General features: G+C 43.3%; 1 protein-coding gene across 5 annotated transcripts in view; it reads left to right on the plus strand.

Moving 5' to 3' along the window:
• The first annotated feature begins 1,199 nt into the window (after positions 1–1,199).
• Positions 1,200–26,035, plus strand: part of Cobll1 (cordon-bleu WH2 repeat protein like 1) — a 176,333-nt gene continuing 151,497 nt past the window's right edge. For 4 of the 5 annotated variants that reach the window (XM_045147262.1, XM_045147258.1, XM_045147259.1 and 1 more), the window contains exon 1: positions 1,200–1,286. In XM_045147262.1, the coding sequence (XP_045003197.1) occupies positions 1,204–1,286 (83 nt within the window). In that variant the 5' untranslated portion in view covers positions 1,200–1,203. Of the gene's footprint in view, positions 1,287–2,210; positions 2,271–26,035 lie in introns of those variants that run through there. The other variant, XM_045147261.1, reaches the window with a different exon arrangement.

Here is a 26,035-nt window from a genome sequence, read left to right on the forward strand (position 1 = left end):
TATTTATTTATTTGAATGAAAGAGGGACAGCGAATGACCAGACATGCCAGGGTCTCTTACTGTTGCAAATTAACTCCAGACTCTGCCAGTTTGTCGGTCTGGCTTTTCGTGGGTACTGGAGAATTTAATTCTAGCCCAAAGGCCTTGCAAAGAAGCAGACATCTTTAACCACTGAACCATCTCTCCCAGCCCCGAAGTCATTTTTTGGCGGGCGCGTGGCCATAAAGGTTAAACAACTGAAAGAGCATGTAATCAAGCACTGGTCATAAAAATCAGATTAATTTGGTTCTCTTAACCTGCTACCCTACCATGGCGGTGTAACACAGATGTGTTTTAGGAATTCGGTTAATTTTTACATGTTGTGTTTTCTGAAACAAGCTTTAGACTCATCCCAAGGACTTCTTCAACCATTGTAAATGAGGAGTAGGACAAATGCTAATGAGCCTGCCTGTCAGGTGTGAGGCGTCCTGGAAGAACGGACTGACACAAGCAAGCTGGTACTGTGCCTGTGGGATTCCTAGTCACCCCACCCCCACCGTAGCCCCCGGGGCTAAGGACCGAACTCAGGGCCTTATGCTTGCTAGGCAAGCGCTCGCTCATCCACTGAGCTAAATCCCCAACCCCCTGTGGGATTCCTTTTACTCCTGTAAAACTGCTAAGAGGTGATAAACATGCCCGTCAATTGTTTCTTAGTTAATAGATTGCCTCAAGACGTAAGACTACCCAGTCCTCAAAATCACAGCTGTTACAGGTTTACAGCCCAAAAGAAATACGCATGGGAAGAGAGGGCGAGCTTCAGCCTGTCACCAATTAGAAAGAGTGTCACAGGTGCCTTTGAACACAAAGCTACCTTAAGGGTCAGGTTTAAAAAATAAAAAAGGTTCTAGATGCCAAAGGTCAGAGTGCAGGCGATCAAGTTGCAAGCCTTGTTCTGCGAGTTTTTTTGCAGTTCTGTGGCGGCCCAGGTCCCCGCCTAGGGTTTCGCAGGGCAAGTACTCTCTCTGGCTCGCCACCTGTCCCGCATGGGCATGCCAGCCAGGCTTTCCAAGTGACGCCCTAGCGGTGGGAATGGGGAGCTTCCTGGTCCCGGGCCTCCTGAGCCGTACCCCTAAAGCCGGGAGCCCTGGGGGAAGGAAATTCCTCCTCGCTGGACGCGCACGCCCGCCCCACTCCCCTCCCCGGCTCGCTGCCTCGCTTGCTCCGATGCCGCCCACCTGGTCTTCACTTCTGGGCTGCGCGCGGCAGAGGCGGCGGGGAGCCGGAGAGACCCGGGGAGATGGGGCAGGGTGAGTGGGAGCGGGGTGCGGCCCAGATGCCGGGGGAATTGGGGCAGGGGGAGTGGGAGCAGGGTGCTGCCCAAAGGGCCAGAGAGATGTGGCGGAAGGGGGAGGGCAGTGGGAGCGGCGTGCTGCCCAGAGGTCCGGGGAGATGGGGCTGGATGAGTGGGAGCGGGGTGCTGCCCAGAGGTCCGGGGAGATGGGGCTGGATGAGTGGGAGCGGGGTGCTGCCCAAGGCCCAGGGAGATGTGGCGGGGAGCCCGGGAGCGGGATGCCAGAGTCCCGGAGCGCGCAAGGAGCGCGCACGTCGCCTGCGGGAGGCGCTGTGTTGAGCCCCGGCCGCGTGTTCAAGTCCCGGCTAGGCTCTCGCGCGGCCGGGGCGGTGGTGAGGGGGGGGGCGGTGGGTCGATCCTGAGATCCGGCCGCGGAAACAGGCGAGCCGCAGTTCTCTCTACTCCCGAAAGTGGGAGCTCTGGGTGGGAAAAGAGAGAGCTGCGCTGCGGACCGCGCTTCGGCAGAAGTTTCCCGGGGCGTTAGTTTGTCCCAACTCCAACTCCGACGGAGGAGCGGGCACGGCCTCCTGCGGGGCCCGGGGTGCCACAGCGAGCGAGCGAGCGAGCGTCGGCCCCGCTCCGCTCCTCCTCCTCCTCGCGCCCGCCCGAGAGAGGCGCCGACTGGCTGCGCGGTGACCCCGGGGGCGGGGGCTGCAGCGCCGCCTCCAGTCGCTGCGGGCGCCGGCTGCAACCTGCGGCGAGCGCGGCTTCGGCGGCGGGGGAGCGGGGCCCGCAGGTGGGTTCGCACCGGGGGGCGCGTGAGCGAGCGAGCGAGGGAGGAAGGCGGGCCGGCCCTCCCGAGGCTCCGGACGTGCGGCCAGCCCGGCTCCCGCCCTGACCGCCGGCCTCTCCCCCCAGCGGTGACGCGCCGTCTCCGAGCTGGAGCCCGCGCAGCGGCCGGCAGCGCGATGGACGGCCGAGCCCCCGACGCGCCCGCAGGGTAGGTTTCCTCCGGTGCCCGCGCTGCCGCTCCCAGGCCTCGCCAGCTCTACCTGGCCGGCCCCGGGGCTGCCCTCGGCCTTCTCCCGGGCTCTGTCCGCGGTGGGGGTGGGGGGTCGTTTGGGGTGGCTTTCCCACTGGGGCTGCCTGGGGTTGCGGAAGGCCAGCTGAATGCCAGGAATTGGGTGAAGTGTCCTGGAGAAGAAGAAGAAGAAGAAAGAAGAAAAAGTAACAAAGGGCCCCTTGTTGGGGCTCGGGCGCGGGGGTGGGGGTGGGAGGGGGGTGATGCTACCTGTACGTGTGCCCTGGTAAGGGAAAAGTTTCCTTGGCCAAAGGCTGAGGCCCAGGCAGGCCAGCGATGTCAAGGTGACTGGAAGGAAGGGGCTTTGTACAAGCGGGTGGAGGGCACGGGAAGGTATGCCAGCTGTCAGCCCGCTTGACAGTTCCGGGAGCAGGCAGGCGGGTGCTCGCCTCTGATTGGGGGGTGTGTGTGCCCGTGGCCAATTGCTGATGCCAAAAGAAAAAACAAAAAACCCCAGCGCAGAGTCGTCGGACTGCAAACAACTATACTTTTGATCCTCACGTGTTTGAGGAGAGATTGGAGGGAAGGGACCGTCACATGGTGAGTTAATATTCAATGCATGCCTTCCTGCCAGATATGCTAATAATCACCATGTTAAACGTTTGGGTAAACAGTAATGAGAACAGGTAGTCCTGTAAGAGGTGAGGATAACCTGAAAATAACCTTGGTTTAGGGAATGCTCAAGTGCAAACCTATGTGCTAGCACTGAATTTCTTAAGCGGGAAGGAACCCTCGTATAATCTTGGCCCCCAGCATGCTCCTCGTCTTTCTTAGCTCATGTGATCATAGCCGTGTCCTAAACAGAGTTCAGACATTCCAGAAATAGAAACGTTAAGGAAAAATCGACTTGGTATCTAATGAATGAGAGTCCTTCAGTTTTTCAGATTTAAGAGCAAAGAAGTCATTTTTCCCTAGAACATGACAGGCGTTTCCTTCGAAGCAAGTCCCAGCATGTTTGTTCATCAGAGGCCATGCGAACACTGGCAGTCTAGAGGAAACATGGAAAAGTCTCAGAGCAGCGTGACTAATCTCCAAGACATCTAGTGTAATGCTTACGTAGAGGAGACATGCAGTGTCTGAATTAATTCTTTCATTTTTCTCCACACTGCTATCTCCTCCATGCAAATAGCTCTAGCGCTGTGGGCTTCTTTCCACTTTTTTCCCCCAGGTTTTTCACTGTTTAGCTGCTGACATCTGTCCTTCCACATATTCTTCCATTAGGGTGAGGAAAGGAATTCATTGGTGAGAAGGGCGTTAATAAAGCAAGCTCCAGAAATGGAGCTGCGGGTTTACCTCAGCTTTGGAACACTGAATTCAAGTCTCACAAAACAACATAATTGTGTTGTGGATTTGGAGTCAATTGTGATTTTTCAAAGACTCACACAAAATACACGCACAGCTGTTCACAAATCCATGACTCGGTTGGAGGGGTGAACTGGGAGCGTGCAGGTGGCTCTGACGTGAAGGAGCTGTGTCAGGTACTTCAGGTTGTATTTCAGAAAAATGACAGGTTAAACTGATACTTTCTTTGCTTTACAAGAATATATGTCTGTGACTGGAGAGATTGCTCAGTGGTTATGGCCTTCGTCAGCAAAGCCAAAGGACCAGGGTATGATTTCCCAGTACACACGTAAAGGTGGATGTACAAGGTGGCACATGTGCCAGGTGTTCATTTGCAGTGGTTAGAGGCCCTGGCTCACCCATTCTTTCTCTCTGTATATCTGCTTTTTGCGCTCTCACTCGCTTGTGCTCTCTCTCTCTCTCTTTCTCTGTCTCAAATAAAAAGAATCTATGTGTAATTTTTCAATGAGAATATTTTAAAAAGAACTTTACCCTTCCCTCTCCAAACTTAAGGAAGTACATCTGGTAAAATGCTCAAGACACCCTACCTAAAATAACACCCCACTCCATCCTGTTTTAAAAAAATGACTTCCTACCTTATCAGCCTCTTTCCTCTTGTCTGTCTTGTCTTTTGGCCCATTCCAGGTACTTGTGTTTCTTACTCTTACTCTTTCTAAAAATGATAGAACATTCCAAAAGGCTTAAATTGTAGAAAAATTTATCCTAGATGAGAGTATTTGGGAGGTGGCTGGGAGAAATCTTAATGTGATATAATTGTTGGTTTTGGAGGTAAAATTCCTTACTATAGAAGCAATTAAATCATGACTCATTAGTCTAATGGCTGGTGAGGCCTGGTTTCGTTCTTATCCACCGTACTCCTCTTCAGAAGAAGTCCTCTGTAATTTTCCTAGGGTTACATTGCTGTAACAGGTCATTTTAAAGATGTTCAGTGCAACTCTATTTTACGAATTGGAACATGAATACTAGAGGAATCCTTTTCTGAGAATCTAGAGCTAACTAGAAGTAAAACCGGAAGGAATGGTGCAGGCTTTAGTTGATTAGTTCATTGCTTTTACCATTTTCTTGACTGAAAGTCTTATCTCCATTTTAACAAGCAGCTTACTTTGAATCATTAACTCACTGTCCAGGCTAGATGTGCTTTGTCTCCCAAAGGTTCATGTGTACGCGGCTTTCCCCCAGTGTAACTGAATTGGAGGTGATCCTTTGTAGGTTAATAGGTCATTAAGGCTTGTTAAGGTTAAGGTTAATGCTTCTGTGGTGGGAGTGGGTGGGTTATGGACAGAGAACACTGTTGTAAAATGAGCCTGGCTTTCTCAAGCCTTTCTACCATTATGCTGGATGCCTGCTATAGTGTGATATAGCTAGAACACCCTCACCAGAGGCCTCACTGGCAGGGCTGCCTGATTGGCCTGTCAGCCTCTATAACTGTGAGCTCTATGAATAAACCTCTTTTCTTTACAAAGTCCCCTATTCCAGGTATTGTTTTATTGTAACATGAAATTATAATACAACACTGAAATTATAATAGGAAGATATCTCCCTTCCAAATTGCATTCTTTCTCTTATAACTTAACACATTCAGGGTATCACGTTATTTTAGGAAATGTTACTGTTTTATGGAACCTCAGTTACCTTTTCTTTGGAAAATTCTACATGATAATAGTAACATTGCAAGGAATAGTTTCAAACTTTTTTATAGTCTTCAGGATTTCACTCACAGTATTGTACATCTTGTAAGACATGGTGGGTAGACGGTGTGAGGCATTAGCGAGTAGCAGCTGTGGCTGCCTTGCAACAGCCCTCTTCCTTCAGGGGCCTCTGATCCAATGATCATCCCAGAGCCCTTTACTGTGTGTCTCTATAGGTTCACTTCTGGAATCTCTCATCATTCCCTTTCATACTATCATGAAAAAGTATCTGATGTGCCAAATTTAGACTTCAAAAGCTGTTGAATCAAACAGTTTGGTTTTTAGTGGGGGGTGTGTGTATGTGTCTGTGTCCATCTATCTGTCACTGTTTTCCTTATTATAGCCCAGGATAGTTTTGAACTCTCAATCCTCCTGTCTTAGCTTCCTGTGAATGCTGATATTTTAGCTATGTGGCACCAAATGAGCTACATGAATGTTGCATGGAACTTGATATGTATCATGTATATCTAGTCTCAGTATCTCCCAAAAGAAAAGTAAAACTGTAAGAAGTCATTGATTTGAAATAGTCTTCAACACTGGGTCCAACAGACCAAATTGATGTAGGATTTTTTTGTTTTGTTTTTCTAGGTAGGGTTTCACTATAGTCCTGGTTGATCTGAAATTCATTATGTAGTCTCAGGGTGGTCTCGAACTCATGGTGATCCTCCTACCTCTGTCTCCCAAGTGCTGGGATTAAAGGTATGCATCATCACGCCTGGCTTGATATAGAATTTAATCATAGTAATTGAGCTTGGCTGGTTGCAGAATGCCTTGTAGCCAGTTAAGTTGTAAATGACTAACTAGTTTTGCTGTCATCAGGCGGCTTGTTGATCCACTAAAATGTGGCCAGTTGAGTTGCTTTCTATGCCTCACTTCTATTTTTCTATGTTGTCCATTTGTATTAGTGGTTAGAGTTGAGAACCTGCTGTAGTTCTAGGAGTGGCCCGTTTCTAGAATCACATTTGTTTTACTTTGCTCAGATGCACTCTATTAATGTAACTGACTTAAACAATTTCTTTTTAAGGGTAGATTATGTCAGTGTACATATTATATGTGAATAGTCACATAATATGCATCCATGTATGTTACTATCTGTTTTGTAGGCTTTCATGTAGATGAGAGTTGATTGGTTTAATTTGTATAGTGGCATGTACAAATTATCACCCTTTTTGCTTTCCACATGGTAAACTAGGTTTGCTGGTATATTCTTGAAGAGAGCAATGATATTGGAGACAATAATTGAAGAGTTGAAATAATTTAGAGGGGAAGATGGTAACTAAAAACTATTTCCCTTAATTTCTTTTTTAAAATTTATTTATCTTTTACTCATTTGAGAGAGGAGAGGAAGAGGGAGGGACAGAATGGGTGTGCTAAGGCCTTCAGCCACTGCACATGAACTCCAGATGCATGCACCACTTTGTGCATTTGGCTTAAATGGGTCCTGGGGAATTGAACCTGGGTCCTTTGGCTTTGCAGGCAAGTGTCTTAACTGCTAAGCCATATATCTAGCCCATGATTTCTCTTTCTACTGTGAATATCCAGGGTTGGAAGTACCATTTTACCAGAAGTTTCCCTTTCTGTTTCAGTTGTCTATCATCAGCCATGGCCTAGAAATATTAGATGGAACATTTCAGAAATAAACCATCAATAAATGTTAAGTTGCATTCCTTTCTGAGTAGCATGATGACATCTTGTGCCACCACATTCATCCTGTCTCACCCAACCTAGGACATGAACCCACCCTCTAACATATCTGTGGGGTATGGGTCACCTCCTCCACATTGGGTAGATATCTTGGTTATCAATCAGAACCAGTCAGTACTTCCGTGCTTTAGGTACAAGCTGCATGTGGTGGCTTATGCTTGTAACCTCAGGACTGGGGAGACTGAGGCAGGAGGAGTGCCATGAGTTCAATGCCAGCCTGTGTACAGTTACACACAGGCCAGCCTGGATTACATACAACAACAGAAAAAGGAAGGAAGGAAGGGGCTGCCAGGCGTGGTGACACACACCTTTAATTCCAGCATTCAGGAGGCAGAGGGATGAGGATCACCATGAGTTCGAGGCCACCTGGAGACTACATAGTGAAATCCAGGTCAGCTTGACCTAGGGTGAGACCTTACCTTGAAAAACCAAAAAGAAAAGGGAAGGAAGGAAGGAAGGAACCGTCATTTTACTTAATAATGGCCCCAAAATGTAAGATTTATAATTTTGACAATTGAGATATGCCAGAGAGAAACTGTTAAGTATGTTCCTGAAAGGAAAGTGCAAGCTATTTTGAGAGAAACTACATTCATAGGGCGTTTGTTATAGTAAGATTCTATTTTACTAGTTATTGATGGTAATATCTTACTGTGTTGGTTTATAGGTTAGGCTTTCTCTTAGTTAGGAAAGCATAGTATACATGGAATTCGGAACTCTCTGAGGTTCCAGGCATCCACTGGGGCACTTGGAGCATATCTCCACAAAGAATAGTGCTGCCTGTACCCTAATGAAACTACCGACAGTTTATGTCTTAGCACTGTACTTAGTAATAACATCAGTCACTGAGAAAAGATGACACAGTTGCTACCCTCTCCAAGGGCATGCTGTCTTTAGAACCATATGTCAATGTTTGTGGTCTCTACCTGCCCAGATTCACTAGATATTCTTTATAAAATTAAATGCCAAAATCTTCATTGACATTACTTTGAAGGATCTTAAGGGTTTTTAAAAAAAATTTTTTTTGTTTATTTTTATTTAGTTATTTGAAAGTGACAGAGAAAGCGGCCGATAAAGGGAGAGAGAGAATGGGAACACCAGGGCCTCCAGCCATTGCAAAAGAACTCCAGAAGCATTGCGCCCCCCTGTGCATCTGTCTAATGTGGATTCCTGGGGAATCGAGCTTCAAACCAGGGTCCTTAGGCTTCACAGGCAAGCACTTAATGCTAAGCCATCTCTCCAGCACCTTAAGGTTTTGAAGCTGAAACAAACCTGCAATAGAGAGGGGATTTTATTTTTTTCAAAAAAGTTTACTTCATAATTCTGTAGCTTTGGAGCTATAAAGTTGAAGTTAGTTGAAGCATTAGGAGAAAATTAAGGAATGACTTAGCAACTTGTTTACTTTAGTCTTTATATGGATTCATTATTGGTTCTAAAGTTTGACGTTATTTGTTGACCAGCATAGGTTTCTACATGAGACTCACCTGAGCAACTTGAAAATGAATGGCCTTGCTCTCACACACCTACCATTCTGATAACTTGGCCCAGGACAAGGCAAGGTTTAAAACACTGCTGAGGCAATTCTAAGATGTAAGCAAATTTGAGAATTACTTATAAACTGTCAACAGCTGGAGTTGGGGTGGAGGCTGCTGCTGTTACGGAGGAACTCAGCTTTTGATTTTCTCACATTATTATTATTTTTTGAGGTAGGGTCTTGTTCTAGCCCAGGCTGAGCTGGAATTCACTATATAGTCTCAGGATGACCTCAAACTCATGGTGATCCTTCTACCTCTATCTCCCAAGAGTTGGGATTAAAGGCATGCACCACTGTGCCTAGCTATATTCTTTATACTGTTTTTCATTATAAAATCTTGCTGCTGTTTTTTTTTTTTTAAATTTATTTGCAAGCGCATGTGTGAGCGCGCACGTACACACACACACACACACACACACACACAGATTGAGAGAGACAGAATGAGAATGAGAATGACTACGTGCACCAGGGCCTCTAAATACTGAATAAACTTCAGATGCATGTGCCACTTTGTGCATCTGGCTTTACTTAGGTACTAGAGAACTGAACCCGGGTTGTTAGGCTTCACAGGCAAGTGCCTTAACCATCTCTGCAGCTTGCTGCTGCCTTTTCAGGAAATCCATTAGTCCAATTACTGAGGCTGAAGCTCAGGGAGCTGCATTGGCATCTCCAAGGTCACATGGCTCTAGTAGGTGCACCACTGGCCTTTGTTCATCCATCATGTTTGGGACTATGCCATACATTTCAGCTGCTGCTTTAGATTGTATTAAATAGCCAAAGGTGATTTCTATTTCAAGTGACCTACAAAGACATTATTTAGAGTCTTTTTATTTTTCATTCTTTTTTTTTCTTTTGGTGTGTGTGTGTGTGTGTGTGTGTATGTATTGATGCATGTGAGTATGGGTGTATGCATGCCGTAACATGCATGTGGAGATCAGAAGACAACTCACTTCCAATCTTATTTGAGGCAGGGTCTTTTATTGCTGTGTTTGCCAGACTGGCTTGCCCATGAGGTTCCAGTGGACTCTTCTGTCTGCATCTTTATATCTCTCTTCTCATGGAGGTGTGCTGGGATTACAGTTTTGCACCACAGCATCTGGCTTTTATGTGCTTAAGATGGTAAGTGCTATGCCATGTGTATTCCACAGTAAAAACTAAAGAAAAGGGGAGCTGGGAGATTGCTCAATGGTTAAACGTTCTTGCTTGCAAAGCCTGCCAGGATTCAATGCCATCTTCCCAATCCTTGGTCCTTTTTAAAACAATGTTTATAGTATATTATTAAAGGTTGCAATAAATTCTAATGAATATAACAAAAGTCTAGGTTAAATATGTGGGCTATGTCTTGAAATCTATAGTAAATTAAACAGCTGGTAAGCTATTTATAGTAAATTAGGTCTTCAAACTCATAGCAAACTAACTTGTAGTAAATTGGCAGTCTTTTGTTATATGACAAAGGTTCTGTTTATTTATTTGACAGAGAGAGAGAGAGAGAGAGAAAGAGAGAGAGAGGGAAGGAGGGAGGGAGGAGAGAAGAGAGAGAGACGGAATGGGCACGCCAGGACCTCCTGTCACTGCAAACAAATTAGACCATGTGTTACTTTGTGCATCTGGCTTTATGTGGGTACTGGGGCATTGAACTCTGGTAGGCTTTGCAAGCAAGTGCCATTAGCCTCTGAAACAACTCCCTGTCTTCCTCTTTCTCTAGATTTTATGGTGGGCTACACATGATATAGTACTTGCCATCGTAAGCACTTGTTTGTGCACATAAGAAGTATTGAGCATAATCATATAGTTTTGGAGCCATCTGTTTTATACCCACTTTTCATTTGGTAAACAATGTCCACTAAAAAACAACTCTTTCATTCCTAGCAACCAACATTCTACTTTAAATTTTGTTTTCTTTTTCAAAGTAGGGTTTCACTCTGGCCCAGGCTGATCTGTAATTCACTCTGTAGTCTCAGGGTGGCCTCGAACTCATGGCGATCCTTCTACCTTTGCCTCCCGAGTGCTGGGATTAAAGGTGTACATAACCCTGCCCAGCCCTAAAATTTTTAAAAACTTTTATTTTTATTAGAGAGAGAGAGAGAAAGAAAGAGAAAGAGGTGGTGGGGGTTGGAGAATGGGTGTGCCAGGGCCTCTAGCCCCTGCAAATGAACTCCAGACACAAATGCCACTGTCTTGGGGAATTGAACTTGAGTCCTTGGCTTAACCATTAAGGTGCTTGCCTGTAAAGCCTATCTCCCCAGCCCCCTGAAACTTTTATTGACAGTTTTCATACCTAGACATAATGTGTTTTGATTGTATTCCCCTCCTATTACCTTTATTGGCCCTATCTCCCCATCCCCTTCCCACCTGGATCCCCTCTTCTTTCCAAATAGTCTCCTATTTTCTGTTCATTTTATGTATTTATTTATTTGAGAGAGACAGACACAAAGAGAAAGACAGATAGAGGGAGAGAGAGAGAATGAGCGCGCCAGGGCCTCCAGCCTCTGTAAACGAACTCCAGACGCGTGCGCCCCCTTGTGCATCTGGCTAACGTGGGACCTGGGTAACCGAGCCTTGAACCGGGATCCTTAGGCTTCACAGGCAAGAGCTTAACCGCTAAGCCATCTCTCCAGCCCTAGTCTCCTATTTTGATTTGTCCTTTTTTCCCCTCCTCCATCATATGTGACAGAATGTTGACAGGCTCATTATGCAGGTCTTGTACAGGTAAAGACAGCTGCTATAAGATGATAAATACATCAGCCATTTCATGTCCAAAAGACAATATTCCAGAGCACTCCTTTTCATCTTCTGGCTCTTACATTTTTTACTTATTTGTTCATTGTTTATTTACATGTGTACATGCATATGAGAGAGAGAGAGAATGAGAGATGGTGTGTGTGTGTATATGGATGCATGTATGGATGGATGAGTGTGACCACTTGCAGTGGCAAACAAACTCCAGATGTATGCACTACCCTGTGCATCTGGCTGTTAGGTATATGATAGCATAATGCCTTTGTTTTTCCATATTGTACTGTCAATACTTCACTTCTTTGTATAGCTGAATAATGTGCTTGCATATGTAGACCCATTCATCCATAAGGGGGTTTGGAGTGTGAGAAGTGCTGCTGTGAATATGAATGTACAAGGATCTCTTGAAAACCCTGCTTGTAACTCTTTGAAGTATGGAATTAGTGTCTTACATACTAACTTATTTACACAAGATCTTATTCTGTAGCTCAGGCTGACCTTGAACCTGGTATGTAGTACAGGCTAATTTCACCTTTACCACAATCTTCCTGCCCTTGCCTTTCAAGTGATAGGATTGCAGGCATGTGCCCAGCTCTATTTTAAATTTTCAGAAGAACTTCCATACTGTTTTCCACAGTGGCTGCATCATTTTACATCCCCATCAACAGTGTAAAAAGCTGTTCACATTCTCACCAAGTATAATTTTCTGGTCATCCCCAGCTCCCAGGTAGCATCCTGCTGCTGTGATATGAAACCACATCCTGGATTTGATTTGTGTTGCCCTAATGATTAGTTACTTGATGTAGCTTTTAAGTTGCATTATCTTCATTTGGCCACTGATATATACCCTCTTTGCAGAATTGTCTTTTGCAGTCCTTTGCACTTTTGCAGGGAAGGTCTGTTCTATGCCAGATCTCAGGTGTTCTCTGTTCGGGGTATACATTCCTCATGCTCTGCCTGGGTTTGCCCTATGCTTAGATTGCAGTCACCCATCATTTCCATGCTGTGGTGTCCATAGCTGCTTTCACGCTGCAGTTGACTTGTGTGGGGGAAAGACCTTGTAGCTTGAAACCTAAAGCTGTTTCCTCTCTGGCTCCATACAGAAAAAAGTTGGCTGATCTCCTGGCATAACTTAAGAAGTAAATACATGAACTGTGATTTTGTTTTCAAAGTGAAAATGTTACTACTGAAGAACTTTTAGTACTGAACACAAATGCCCATTGGAACTAGATTTATATTCTGTTTGTAAGAACTAATATATGTCTTATAAAATAAAGGGTTTATAGAATGGTAAATTTTGATTTTTTTTTTTCAAATGGGAAACACATTAAGATTTTAACAGTTACCAGATACTGTAATATATTTTAAGGGTAACTCTAGACTAATGTGCTTAAGAAACTTCCTGATTAAGATGTTTAGAAACAGCTGGGCATGGTTGCACACACCTTTATCTCAGCACTTGGGAAGCTGAGGTGATAGATAGGAGGATGGCTCTGAGTTTGAGGCCAGTCTGGGACCGACAGTGAGTTCTAGGTCAGCCTGGTCTGCAGTGAGACCTGCCTGTAAAATAGCAAAACAAACAAACAAAAAGATACTTAGAAACAAATGTACTCTGGAAGATAAGAAGCCAAGGTAGAAGGAATTCCTACTTTGGTTGTTGAGTCTATGCTTGTTTCAGGAGTTAAGTCAAACAGACTATAATTTCTAGCATGCATTCATTCTTTCTTTCTTTCTGTTTTTTTTTTTTTCTTGCAAACAAGTGCCTTTACCCCACTGAGCCATCTCTTCAGCCCCCAGCATGTTTTTTTGATTGTTGTTGAAGATTTTTCATATCCTTAGGCTTTTAGTGTTCTGACATTAGAGTGATTGTTACGAGGCTTTTAAAATGACTCTGCTTTGCTAACCCCTTTTCCCAGCTGTCATAGTAAAAACAAACTAAAAGTATGGGAGAATAAAGTTTCCCATGACTATAACAGGCCAAGTGTCTTCAGCTTTGCACACAAGCTTCCTATCTGAGGAATGATTCCCTTGGAAAAGGCTCTTTCTTGCCCTGCTGGCTAACCTTTAGAAAAATGCTAGAGGGAGTGAGCTGAGCTGAGCTGGGCTGGTTAGTCTTAGTTTTTCATAGACTTAAAGTTCACAGTGCTATCTATAAATTTAAACATTTTATGACTTTATGAACTGCAAACATCGCAAAGCTGTGCAATTGAATTTTCAAATATCTTGACAAAGTGGTTTTTTTTTTTTTTTTTTTTTTTGGTAATACTTAACCTTATTTGAAGGGATGGGGGAGGGAGCGAGAATGGGCCATGCCAGGGTGTCTTGCTGCTGCATGTGAACTTCAAATGCATGTTCAACTTTGTGCATCTGGCTTTATGTGGCTACTGGGGAATTGAACTCAGGCCAGCAGGCTTTGCAAAGAAGTGCTTTTAACCACTGAAACTTTTCCCCACAGTTCTTCACCTCAGTTTTCAAGATGGCCAAGAATGTAAAAGCAGGAAAGACTGTCAGCTCAATCTAAAGAAAGTTGGAAACTTAGATCAATTTGCAGATTTGGATGCACTCTTAAGTAATTACAGATCCCTTTACAAAACATTGAAATAGCCAAGGCTTCTAGCTACAGAGCTGTTTGGTCTCTCACTATTGGGTGCCTGTGTTAGGCAGCATTTTGATGACTCTGTGCCCTTTCATGTTAAGATGGCTTCTTTAGGGAGAAAGCTCAGACGCATTCTGTAGGAATTTAGCAGGCGGAAAGTACAGGACACTACGGATTTGGATCCATTTGTCTAATCTCTAGGAAAAAAAAAAAAAAGAGGATCCCCATGAAGGCTTTCATGTTTGTGGCCATGAAGTAGTGAGAATGGATGTGCTAAGTGGGCAAGGAAAGACAGGACCTGAATCCCTCACTTTAATTTCCTCTACCCTTGTTCTGTATTGTGTGTCCCAATTGAAGTCAGGGCTGTCATAGTTACTTATTTTTTTGGTTTTCTGAGGTTAGTAATTTATTTATTTTTAATATTTTTAAAAAAATATTTATGTGACAGAGAAAGAGAGGGAGAGAGAGAGAGAATGGGCAAATCAGGGCCTCCAGCCACTGCAAATGAACTCTAGATGCATGCCTACCTCAAAAAACAGAAAAAAAACAAAAGAAAAAAGAAAAGAGAATGGGCTAATAAGAGAAACTTACTTCCCCTTTTATAATTTCATCAGACTTGCAGAAAATTTTTTTGGACATATTTCAAAGAGTGAAAATGCCATATTTGGGAGGATTAGATTTTTGGCAAAAGACCAAAGTGTTTCAGAGGCAAGCCTCTGAAATATTCTTGAATACAGAGTTGAGCTATTATATAGTTTTAGTTTAACATATGGTTATGCATATCAAATAATGATTTTGGCTTTGTTTGTAGGTTGATTTTAAAGATGATTAAATGCCAAGCTTATATCACAATACATTGTGACAAACTTATTAATGATTAAATACCAAACTTATCAGAATACATTGTGACAGTGAAGGCATCACTGAAAAACTTTATTCTCAGTACAATTGATTATCATGAGGGATTTAACACCAAGTCACTGACATACCTTCTGGTATATATGTCAAAATTCTATCAGTTGGGCTGGAGAGATGGCTTAGCGGTTAAGCGCTTGCCTGTGAAGCCTAAGGACCCCGGTTCGAGGCTCGGTTCCCCAGGTCCCACGTTAGCCAGATGCACAAGGGGGCGCACGTGTCTGGAGTTCATTTGCAGGGGCTGGAAGCCCTGGCGCACCCATTCTCTCCCTCTTCCTCTGTCTTTCTCTCTCTCTGTCGCTGTCAAATAAATAAATAAAAAATGACCAAATATATATATATATAAAAAAAATTCTATCAGTTGACTTTGTGGTCTAATCTCACAGCTTCTGTACTTAAGATGTCCACCCTAGATGAGCGATTTGTGGCCAGTCTTTGAGGATCTCCATCTCTTTGCTCTGCTTTCCCGCTCATGCACACATGCTATTATTTCTGGAGAAACAGAAGCAAGGAAGTATTTGATGAGCCCAAGGGGAGCGGTGGTGGCTGTAGCCAAAGTTTTAACAGCTGTTAAAGTTGTGTGTCAATTCAGATGTGCTGGAAAAAACAGGAAATGTAGTTGCTCTAAGTGAAAATGACTGTTACGCTCCATCCCCAGCTGGGTGGATGTGCTGTGCTTTCTAGACCAGTCAGGACACTGAAGGAACCACTGGACTCATTCTTTCTGTTGTGCTAGAATGGGTGAAAGTTATAACGTGAAGTGTCAGAGGGGCAACCTGGTGACTCTCGTTCTTTTACGCTTCTTGATTGTCACTTGCTGTGTCACTGCTTTGAAAGAATTGGGAGAGAGAGAGAGGTGGCTGTTCAATAGGATAGTATCTGTGTTTTCTAGTCTGAGGCCTCTCTCATTCTCAGGTGTCCATAATTCAGTTATTGGCTACAAAACTGAGCAAAATTATCTTCCCAGAGTGTGGGGAATGGATTCTTCCTGTTTCTTGCTCCCCAGAGAGAAGCCAGATACTGTTAATTTTGCTATATTTCAAGGGGGCAAAGTTAAAAGTGGCCATGAATGTCACCAGGTGAAAAGAAACTAAAGTTTTCATGTGATCGTATGCTACTAGTCTTTTTAATCTTCAGTTTTTTTTAATGTGTCTTAAATAGGGCACATTTTATTTTTTTCTAGTTAGGCTCTCACTCTAGCTCAGGCTGACCTGAAATTCCCTATGTAGTCTTAGGGTGACCTTGAATTCTTGGTGATCCTCCTACCTCTGCCTCCTTAGTGCTGGGATTAGAGATGTGAACCACCATGCCCTGCTCTAAAAAAATATTTTTATCCTTCTGGAAAGTATCTTCATTATAATGAAAAAATTTTAACACAAATGATCAGAAAGAGGAAATGTATGTATTTTCCTCCAGACATTTTATGTGGGGGCAAATTTTATAGATAGAACCTATTTTAATTTCTAGTTCCCTCCATTTTACTGCATATTATCTTGTAAATACCATCTGTTCTAAAAGGTCCAGGGTTCTATTCTACAGTAATTTTCACCTTCTGTATGAGAGGTAGGGTGCATGTGAATATAGGAATCTGTGAGAAACTGATTCATAGTTGATGGTAAAGAAGTACAGGGAGCTGGGGTGCTGGCTCAGTTGTTAAAGTACTTGGTTCACAAACAAGAACTGAGTTTGGATTCCCAGAATCCACATAAAGACAGATGTAGTAGTGAGTGTCTGTAATCTCAGGCTACCTATGGCAAGATGGAAAGTGGAGATAGCAGAGTTCTTGGAAGTTCAAGGCCAGGTAGCCTCATGTATGCAGCAGTGAACAGAGACCCTGACTCGAAGTAGGTAGAAGGTGAGGTCTGGCCTGACCTGAGCTTGTCTTCTGATCACCGTGTGTACTCTCCACTCCACAGGTAATTTTTAAAAATGCAGCTGTGAAGTTTGTACTAGTATCTCTGTGAGGACTAAGAATATATTACTGGGACTATCTTAATTCCATAGCCATAAGTAGCATACTTTTGGATTTATTCAAGGTAGTTATAAGGATTTTCAAATAAAATTCATGATTTCATATATATATTTGAAGAACAACACTTGAGAATTAGCATTTTTTGTCTGACATTTTCATATATTAAGTAGATGATAGAAGTCTAAAAGTTACTAGATGGTATTGAGTGAATATTTATAATGATTTTGGATAACTAAAATCTATTCTTTGTGTGTGTGTGTGTGTGTGTGTGGTCTCCCACCTGTAAGAAAGAACATCAAAAGTTAAAACTGGCCTGCATGGTAATTCACAACTGTAATCCCAGAACTCAACAAGGCTGAGACAGGGAGAATGCCATGAATTTGATGCCAGTCTGGGTTACAAAGTGAAACCCCATCTCAAAATAAATAAATAGATACAAAATAAAAAAGAAGAAAAGAAAATAAAATTCCCCAAACCTACTAACCAATCAACAAAAACCAGTTGAGAGTAACATGATATGGATTTGACTTAACTTTTGTTTTTTGTTTTTTTTTCATGGTAGGCTCTTGCTCTAGCATAGGCTGACCTGGAATGCACTATGTAGTCTCAGGCTGGCCTCAATCCTTCTACTTCTGCCTCCCCAGTGCTGGGATTAAAGGTGTGTGTCACTACACCTGGCAGTGTAACGTGGATTTGAAATGTCTGAATTTGGGTTTCCGTATTATGAAACCCTAAGTGAGATACAGACTACATTTTTGGAATTCCATAGGTACTTGGAGTGGTGTGAATATATATGAAGCTACTCCAAATAAACTAATGTTAGCAAAGGAATTGGCTTTGGGGCACCAAGAAATGATGTGCAGTGTTGAAGGTGTAAACAGGCCTGCAGGGGAGGGACAAGTGTTACAGTCAAAGCCTTGTACGGACAAGCTTCCATTTTCGTCGGCCTTCCCCGGGAATCTCAAAAGATTTCCTGTCAAGAACTTGGGCCCAGTTTAGTCACCATTAGGGTGCTGGGCCGTGGAGGGCTTCTTCACATATGTCATTTCTGTGGCTGTAAGTGTGGCCTGTGCCACATTCTTTTTTTTTTTTTTTTAATTATTTATTTATTTATTTGAGAGCAACAGACACACAGAGAAAGACAGATAGAGGGAGAGAGAGAGAATGGGCGCGCCAGGGCTTCCAGCCTCTGCAAACGAACTCCAGACGCGTGCGCCCCCTTGTGCATCTGGCTAACGCGGGACCTGGGGAACTGAGCCTCGAACCGGGGTCGTTAGGCTTCACAGGCGAGCGCTTAACCGCTAAGCCATCTTTCCAGCCCCTGTGCCACATTCTTAGGGAAGTGCAAGGAGGGTGAGAAGAGTTAGTGGGTAGGAGCTGGGAAGGGAGGTATTACTCCAGTCTTCAAGATGAGCACCCGTGCTGGGGAGATGGGAGATGGGCAGATCCCTGGGGCTTGCTGGCTGGCTTGGCTGGTCTAGTCAGTGAGCTCCAGGCCAATGAGCGATTCTGCATCTAAGAAAACAGAAGTGATCAATGTTCCTGCGAATAGCACTCAGGTTTGTTCTCTGTTACCTATACATATATGAACCTGCATACATACACTCATACACATCACAAACACAAATTTAGATTCGAGGATCTCTGTCAGCATTATGCTGTTTGTGAAAAATACACATTTCATTAGCATGGGAAAATTCTTAACATTGTTATTTCCTCTTAGATACAGAGAATACAAAAGCTGACCATCACTAGCAGGATAGTGGGATAGTGTCATCCAACTCTCTCTTCTTTTTTCTTTCTTTTTTCTTTTTTTTTGAGGTAGGGTCTTACTTCAGTCCAGGCTGATCTGGAACTCACTCTGTAGCCCCAGGCTGACCTGGAATTTACAGTGAGTCCTACCCTGGCCTCCCAAGTGTTGGGATTAAATGCCACCATGTTATGCTAGTCTTATTTATAGCTTAACTATTCTTATAAATAATGGTAGCCGAGGAACATTTGACTTATAAAGCAGGTTAGATATTTTGACATAGTCATTAATTATATGATTAGTATATCATAATTGTGTCAACACCCTGAGATTTATGTTGTCAACAGCCTTGCTGTTTTGATGTAGGAGTTTTGTTAGTGAAAATTTGACTGACTGCTGATATAAACTAATAGTAGGTTGAAGAATGGGGTAAAGTAATAAATGATGGTTCTTGCTCAAGAAAGAAGTCACTGAGAATTTTGAAGTATGAATGCAAGAAATTAAATTATGTTGGGTGGGATGTTATATACCTATACTCCAGCACCAGAAAACTCAAGCAGGAAGATCATGAGTTCTAAGTCACCCTGACACTCCATAGTTAAACTATCTTTGGAAACACAAAACAAAACAAAACAAAACAAAAACGACAAGACAGGTGTAGTGGTGCAGACCTATAGTCCTACCGCTAGGGAGGCGGAGGCAGGAGAACTAGGAGGTCAGTGTCAAGTACCGTTTGAAGTTAGCCTGGGCTACATGAGATGCTGTGTGTTTTTTACAAAGCAAACAGTTTGCCAGATAGTTGCTTTCTTTGCATGTTCTTCCTCCTTTGATGGAAGTGAACGGGCATATACTTTAGTAACAGGTTTTTATGTTTTTCCTAAGAATATTTTGCAATACATTGGCTTTTTATAATGTACTAAGACAAGATGAAATTCTAAGCTGGAATTCATTGTTAAGACAAGCCTTTGAGAAATGATAACAAATGGGCAGAGGACCCAGCAGTCCCTGAAGCATTTTTAGTGAGCTTCATCCTCTTCATTTAACACTGCAGCCTACCCTCCGCCTGTCTGATGCAACGAGCCAGCTCACTTGGCTCTGGCATTCAGCAGCATTGGTTTTGGTTTCAAATAAAACTGGTCCAGCCAGAAGTCAGAGGGCACTTGGCAGGCAGCTGTTGCATGGTGAACTTGGAGACAGAAGACCTGGTCCTGAGTCTGTGCCTTGTCACTTGCTGGCTTGGGCACTGTGTGTCCCTTCTTAAGCTCCTGTTTCCTCCTTGGTAGAAAAGAACAATGCAGAACTGAAGTATAGAAATTGCATTAGCATATACCATGCATGCGGTATGTTTGATAAATTTGAATATTATCAGTGTTGTTAGAAAGCAGCGCCCTGTGATGCTGGCATTGTCACTGCACTAGTTCCAAACCAAGGAGAGACAGGGATGCCCTGTTCTCATTTGCCGTTCCCAGGGAGTGGAGGATGGGGTTGGCTAGAAGCTTCCTAGCCTACTGTGAAAATAAATGCCAGATGCGGGGCACTAATTTGTGGCCTGCTGAATGCAAAACATACACTAGTGCTAATGAAAACTATGCTTCCTCTCACAGGAGAGGAGTGCCGTCTTTGATTGAGAATATCTTCTGCCCACCACCATGGCTGTGCTTCTGAGCCTTTATCACGTCCCCACACCTCCCCGCTGTGGGAGCTGCCTTTCCCTCTGCCACCTCACCTTCTCCTGTGGAGGGCGATAGTCACGGTAGCTCTATGGCTTAGATTTTGGTAAGCCTGATAGGCAGTGACTGAAAACTTTCTGTTGTAAAGTCATACACAGTATAGCCCCATTATTCAAGGGAGTGAGAACTTAACACCGTTATCATCACACACTGTCATACATTGAAGATAATGTTCTTTTTAAAACCATATCTACCTCCCTAAGCAAGAAATCAAGACATTCGTCTCCACCACAAATCTTGTGAAATTAAGTGTCAGTGTAGACGCTAACTTCAGTTATTGATAAGAACAAGAGTTCCCATAACTTCTGACTCTTTCATCCTCCAAGATAGCCAGCAGTGCCCCTCTTGATCCCTGGGGGCAGAGCTTGATCCCTGGCGGGTTGTCAGGATGAAGCTGTGACTTCTTTCACATAGGCTGAACTTTAGCCTGTGTGCCCTTATTGCTGTCACTGAGCCAACTGTGGAGGAGCACTCCTGAAATGCCTAGGGCTCAGCGAATGGAGTGGCTGACCAGCAGGACTGTACCTTTGAGGCCAGTGAGGGCATTTAGCGAAGCCCTGGGGATGGGGAAGTTCCAGGGCTGGGTGTCAGCCGTGGAAAGAGCACTTTCCTAGCATGCACAGACTCTAGGTTCAACCCCTTGTACCAAAGGAGGGGAGAAAACATTTACTGGAACAAGTATGGTTCAGTGGATTTACTGATTGGGATTTTTTGAATTCATTTTTGTTGTAATATATTTTTTGTTCTTTTGGTACTGAGGGTTAATCGTAGGGCTTTATGCTTGCTAGGCAAGAGATGGAATGCTGAGCTATATTTTTCACCTCTTTATCTAGAGGCAGGGTCTTACTAAGCTGCCAGGCAGGCCTTGCTCTTGGAACCCTGTGTCAGCCTCCCCAGTAGCTGGGGTTGTGGGCATATATCATTACCATCTAAACTCTGTTGTTAAGGAAGAAAGTCTTATTCAAGATTGGTACCTACATGTTATTTGAATTTATTTGCATCTTTAAATCACTTTGCATTCGGCTTTGGAGAATGCCCACGGTGACCAAGCTAGTGACTAGAAATAGCTTTAAGTGGGATCCAGCAGTTGATTCTGCTTTGCTCTTTTATTATTTCCCTCTGATTGCAAAATTAACAAGCTATTGCAGAATGTTTAAAGAACTAGTGACTTTAAAACAAAAATATCTTTGCCCCCTAGAGATAATAATGCAAAAATAACTGGCATTTTAACATTTCCACAAATGCATTTGAACCTTACAAATTAACATGTTTTATGTAAAAACAACAACTCCCAATAGTCTTTAGAAAGTTGGGCTAGACTATTACCTTCTCTAAATGTATTCCAGACTTAATCTAATACACATAAAACAGGCTGGAAACATAATAAGTAAACATTTTCCAAAGTTACTTGTCAAAAGAAAGCTGGTTTATATCTTCAGATCTGTCCTTTCAGAGGTAGTAATTTTGTAGGTAGAATTGGGCATTTACGTTTTCAACTGTGTATGCTATATTCATGTTTCCTCCATGTTTATACTTTGGGCTTTTTCAGTTATTTAAAACTCATTTTAAAATGCTTTCTGAGCCGGGTGGAGTGGCACATGCCTTTAATCCCAGCACTTGGGAGACAGAGATAGGAGGATCACTGAGAGTTGGAGGCTACCCTGAGACTACATAGTGAATTCCAGGTCAACCTGGACTATAGTGAGACCCCCACCTTGGAAAAACCAAAGGGGAAAAGAAAGCTTTCTGAAATGGTCTCATAGGAACCATATGAACGTTTCTCTCTGTTTTTGTAACCTTTCACCTCTTAAACCTTTGGTCTGTTTCCAATAAAACATTAACTGTGAAAAAGATGTAAGTTTTAGGTTTTGGAGAAGATCATTCTGGAAGTATATTCCATGAGATAACAGCTCACAGTGTTGGTCCCATTGTGTAATTGCTTGCCTGGGCCAGAGAGATGCATTTCTTTTATTGTTGTTTGATTTAGATTATTTTTTGAAATATTACTCTGCATTTCAGGATGACCTCGAGCTTGTAATGCTCCTGTGTCAGCCTCCTGAGTGTCGGGACTTTAGATATGTACTACCAGTCTGGCTCAGACCTGTACTTCTTTAAGCACAGCCTATGAAAACCCTAGGCCACACTTGGTTTCTTTCTAGAGTATTAGCAATGCTAAGACACACCAAGGGTTGTGGCTCTGCACATTAGTAGGAGGGTGCAAGGGTTTGGAATTTTTTCAAAAAATATTTATTTGCAAGTAGAGAGGAGAGGAATAGAGAATGGACATGCCAGGGTCTTCGTCTGTTGCAAACAAACTCCAGGTAGATGCACCACTCTGTGAATCTGGCTTTACATGGGTACTGGGGAATCGAACTTGGGTCACTGGGCCCTGCAGGCAAGTACCTTAACCACTGTGCCATCTGTCCAGCCCAGGGTTCAGAATTCTTAAGCACTTCTGAAGGGTAAAGAAGCAGGACAGGTGTGGATTTGAGAGGAAGATGGAAATTTACGTTAATTGGAAAGGGTATGGGTTGAAGCTATTTTGTAGACAACTCATTGTAAAAAACAATAATATTCCTATTTGAGTGAACAGTTGACTGATTTATTTATTTTGTTTGTTTGTTTTGTTTTTTCAAGGTAGGGTCTCACTGTAGCTCTGGCTTTCCTGGAATTTACTATGTTGTCTCAGGGTGGCCTCAACCTCACAGTAATCCTCCTACCTCTGCCTTCTGAGTGCTGGGATTAAAGGCGTGCACCACCATGCCTGGCTTTGACTTTTTGTTTTTAAATTAAATATCCATTGAAACACAACTATCTCAGACACTGGGTTGGGCACTAGCAAGCTAAATGTATTATGTAGTACATGGAAATTAGACCTTCGTCTAGTTAGATCTCTTTGCTGAGCTGAAAAACACGATTCAGTCTTATTGGAAACACACTTCTTTGAGCAATTCCCAAGGGAGTATAGACAGAAGTACCCTTTTAAAATAAGGCAGTCAGAATCTTTGAAATGCTGGTTCCTATGCAGATTCAAAACTTTTTACTTTTCCTCCTTGCAGGATTTTGTGTGTGGTTCCTAAGCTGTCTTGACCTTTTGCAGGTGGGGACTTGCACACACGGAGAGCATGTGAAGGTGTATATTCCTCCTCTTCCTCTCAGCGTTCTCCCTGAGATTAGCTCTCAGTGGAAGGTCACGCTGATCTCTCTTAGTCAGAACCCCATGTGAAACTGACTTTTTGAGCCCGGACTTTGTGATGGCAAAGCTGGAGAAAGCCCCCCTCACCCAGGAGCATTGGCATGTCAAAGGGAAAATTCTTCCAGGGTGCTGTCTGTAACCCAGGAGGCGTGAGCATCTTTGGCCTCTTCCTTCCTCGCCTGGCACTGCCAGGGTGCCTGGCTCAGCAGGGTCCCAAGGTGGAGCTGCCAACTTGACATCAGGCAACAGGGGAGGGTATTCTTCCTCCAACTAGAATTTGGCAGTTCACCTTTATTACCTTCAACTTGTGATTTCTCTATGTAAAGTGACAATCCAGAGACAGGAGATTAGTCTAAGAAGCTGCAGGTAAGGTCATGGTTTAACAACAGGGTAATAACTCAGTCTGGTTGTCACCTGGTTGTGTGTTTAAGTGATTAAAGGTTTTAACTGTCTGCCATATGAGATTCTCAAGATCGAGGGAAGCTGCCCACTCTTAGTTTCTGTTCACTAAGTTCATTGATACTTGGCTTGGGCTCCCTGTTTTCCAAATAGAAATCAGGCTGTTGAGCAACTCATTAATTCATGGAATGTGATTCTCTGTATGCATGTTGTTTTCAGCCCTCAGCAATCATTAGAAAAGACTCTACCCAGTAAGATGTGGAGATAGTGAGCGCACAATATGTACATTATAAAACTTTATTATGTCTTCCTCTGGGTAGAACATAAGCAGCTAACGAAATGGACTTTATTGTTAGTGATTGGCCCTAATGAAAAGACCTTATCTATGAGCCTATAAGACGGGCCTCTTTTATAGAAGATGGATTTTATTCAGTGCTTTGATGTCCCTGTCTTGGGTTACATCTGTGTACACAGGCTCATCATCTACAAGCCAAGTAATATTCATCTGTAATTAGAAGTAGTCCTAGTATGCTGCAAATAATATGTGAGAAGACCCATTACTGGTTGTTTGTTGAGAATCCATGTCTGGAAATAAAGTGATCCTTTGTGAGTGGGTTATGCATTTCCTGCTTAAATTATTATAGGTTTCCTTTCCTTGGCAGCATGGGTTCTCCTGGACCAGAGAGCTGATGGCATCTGTGTGAAGCTGTTTCCTCTTGTTGGGCTCTGTGGTGCAGTCTTCGTGACAGCCAGATTCAGTTCCACAGGAGTACTTCTAATTAGAAATTGTCAACACTCTTTTTCTTTTTCTCTTTCCTTGTTTTTCCCCTGAGGTAGGGTCTCACTAGCTCCAGCTGACCTGGAATTCACTGTGTAGTCTCAGAGTGGTGGCCTTGAACTCATGGTGATCCTCTTGCCTCTGCCTCCCAAGTGTGGGATTAAAGATATGTGCCACCACACCCCGCTTTAATGGTGTTCCTGAAGTAAGGCAGGTTACTGGTTTGATCATAAAGAAGACAAGTTATTCTTTTCTCACTGAAGGCATCACACCTGGATTGTGGGGGTCTGTGCACTGAATGGAGAGAGGTCTGACGGAGCAAGAGGAAGTAGGCTAGGCTAGTGGTGGTCCCATCTCTAGCAGGTGTTCCATTTACATAATCTGAAAGTGTTATGCATCATAGAACTATGTCATTTTAAACACTTATCAAACATCCTTAAGTTACTTTTTTTTTTTTTAATGGGGCCCACCAGGGCCTCTAGCCACTGCCAGATGCATGCGTTATTTTGTGCATCTGCCTTTATGTGGGTCTTTAGGCTTTGCAGGCAAGCACCTTTGCCAGTGAATAATCTCCCCAGTCCTCCTTAAGTGTATTGACAGTATTTGTATGTTTCACAAAAATAATAGTATTTTGCTCTTTGCCACCACACTGTTCTCAGTAAGGAAAAAATTTAAAGTTGATGAATTAAAAAAAAATCAAACGTCAACATTAGCTGCTCTTTATTTCAATACCCTCTTCTAAATTACAAAAATCTTTAAAAATCTGGCTTTTCAAGTCAAAGCTGCAGTTTAAATTTGAGGTGAGTGAAAAGCTGGCTTCAGGTTTATAAACAATGAATCACATCAGCACCTGGAATGATCGCTGCCTTTTCTGCCTCACATTCACTTTGTGTTTGACACGCGGGAGCAGTTCTTGACATTGCCAAGCTTTCCTTACACGTTTCTATTTCTCAGTGGGACTTGAAGCCACGCTGTGAAACCTTGATGATTTCTAACCTGAGGGGTGGATGTTTAATTATTTGAAGTTGATTTCTTAGACCATTCATGATACTTGACAAGATTATTGAATATTAAATACTCATTTATGTTTCTCCTGCAAAGTATACAGGACACAGATCTCTCTCACATTTGTGGCTTCACTTTCCTCTTGTGTGTATTTGTACATGCATGTGTGCATGTTTATGTGTGTACGGGTTCATGCATGTGTATGCATATCGAGGCCAGAAGACATCCTCTGGTTTCATCCTCAAGAAACCCATCCATTTTTTCCCCCCTGAGACATGGTCTCTCATTGACCTGTAACTCTCCAGTTAGGCTAGACTGGTCC

The sequence above is a fragment of the Jaculus jaculus genome, chromosome 4 (assembly GCF_020740685.1).
Source record: "Jaculus jaculus isolate mJacJac1 chromosome 4, mJacJac1.mat.Y.cur, whole genome shotgun sequence".
In the NCBI taxonomy this organism is placed as follows: domain Eukaryota; kingdom Metazoa; phylum Chordata; class Mammalia; order Rodentia; family Dipodidae; genus Jaculus; species Jaculus jaculus.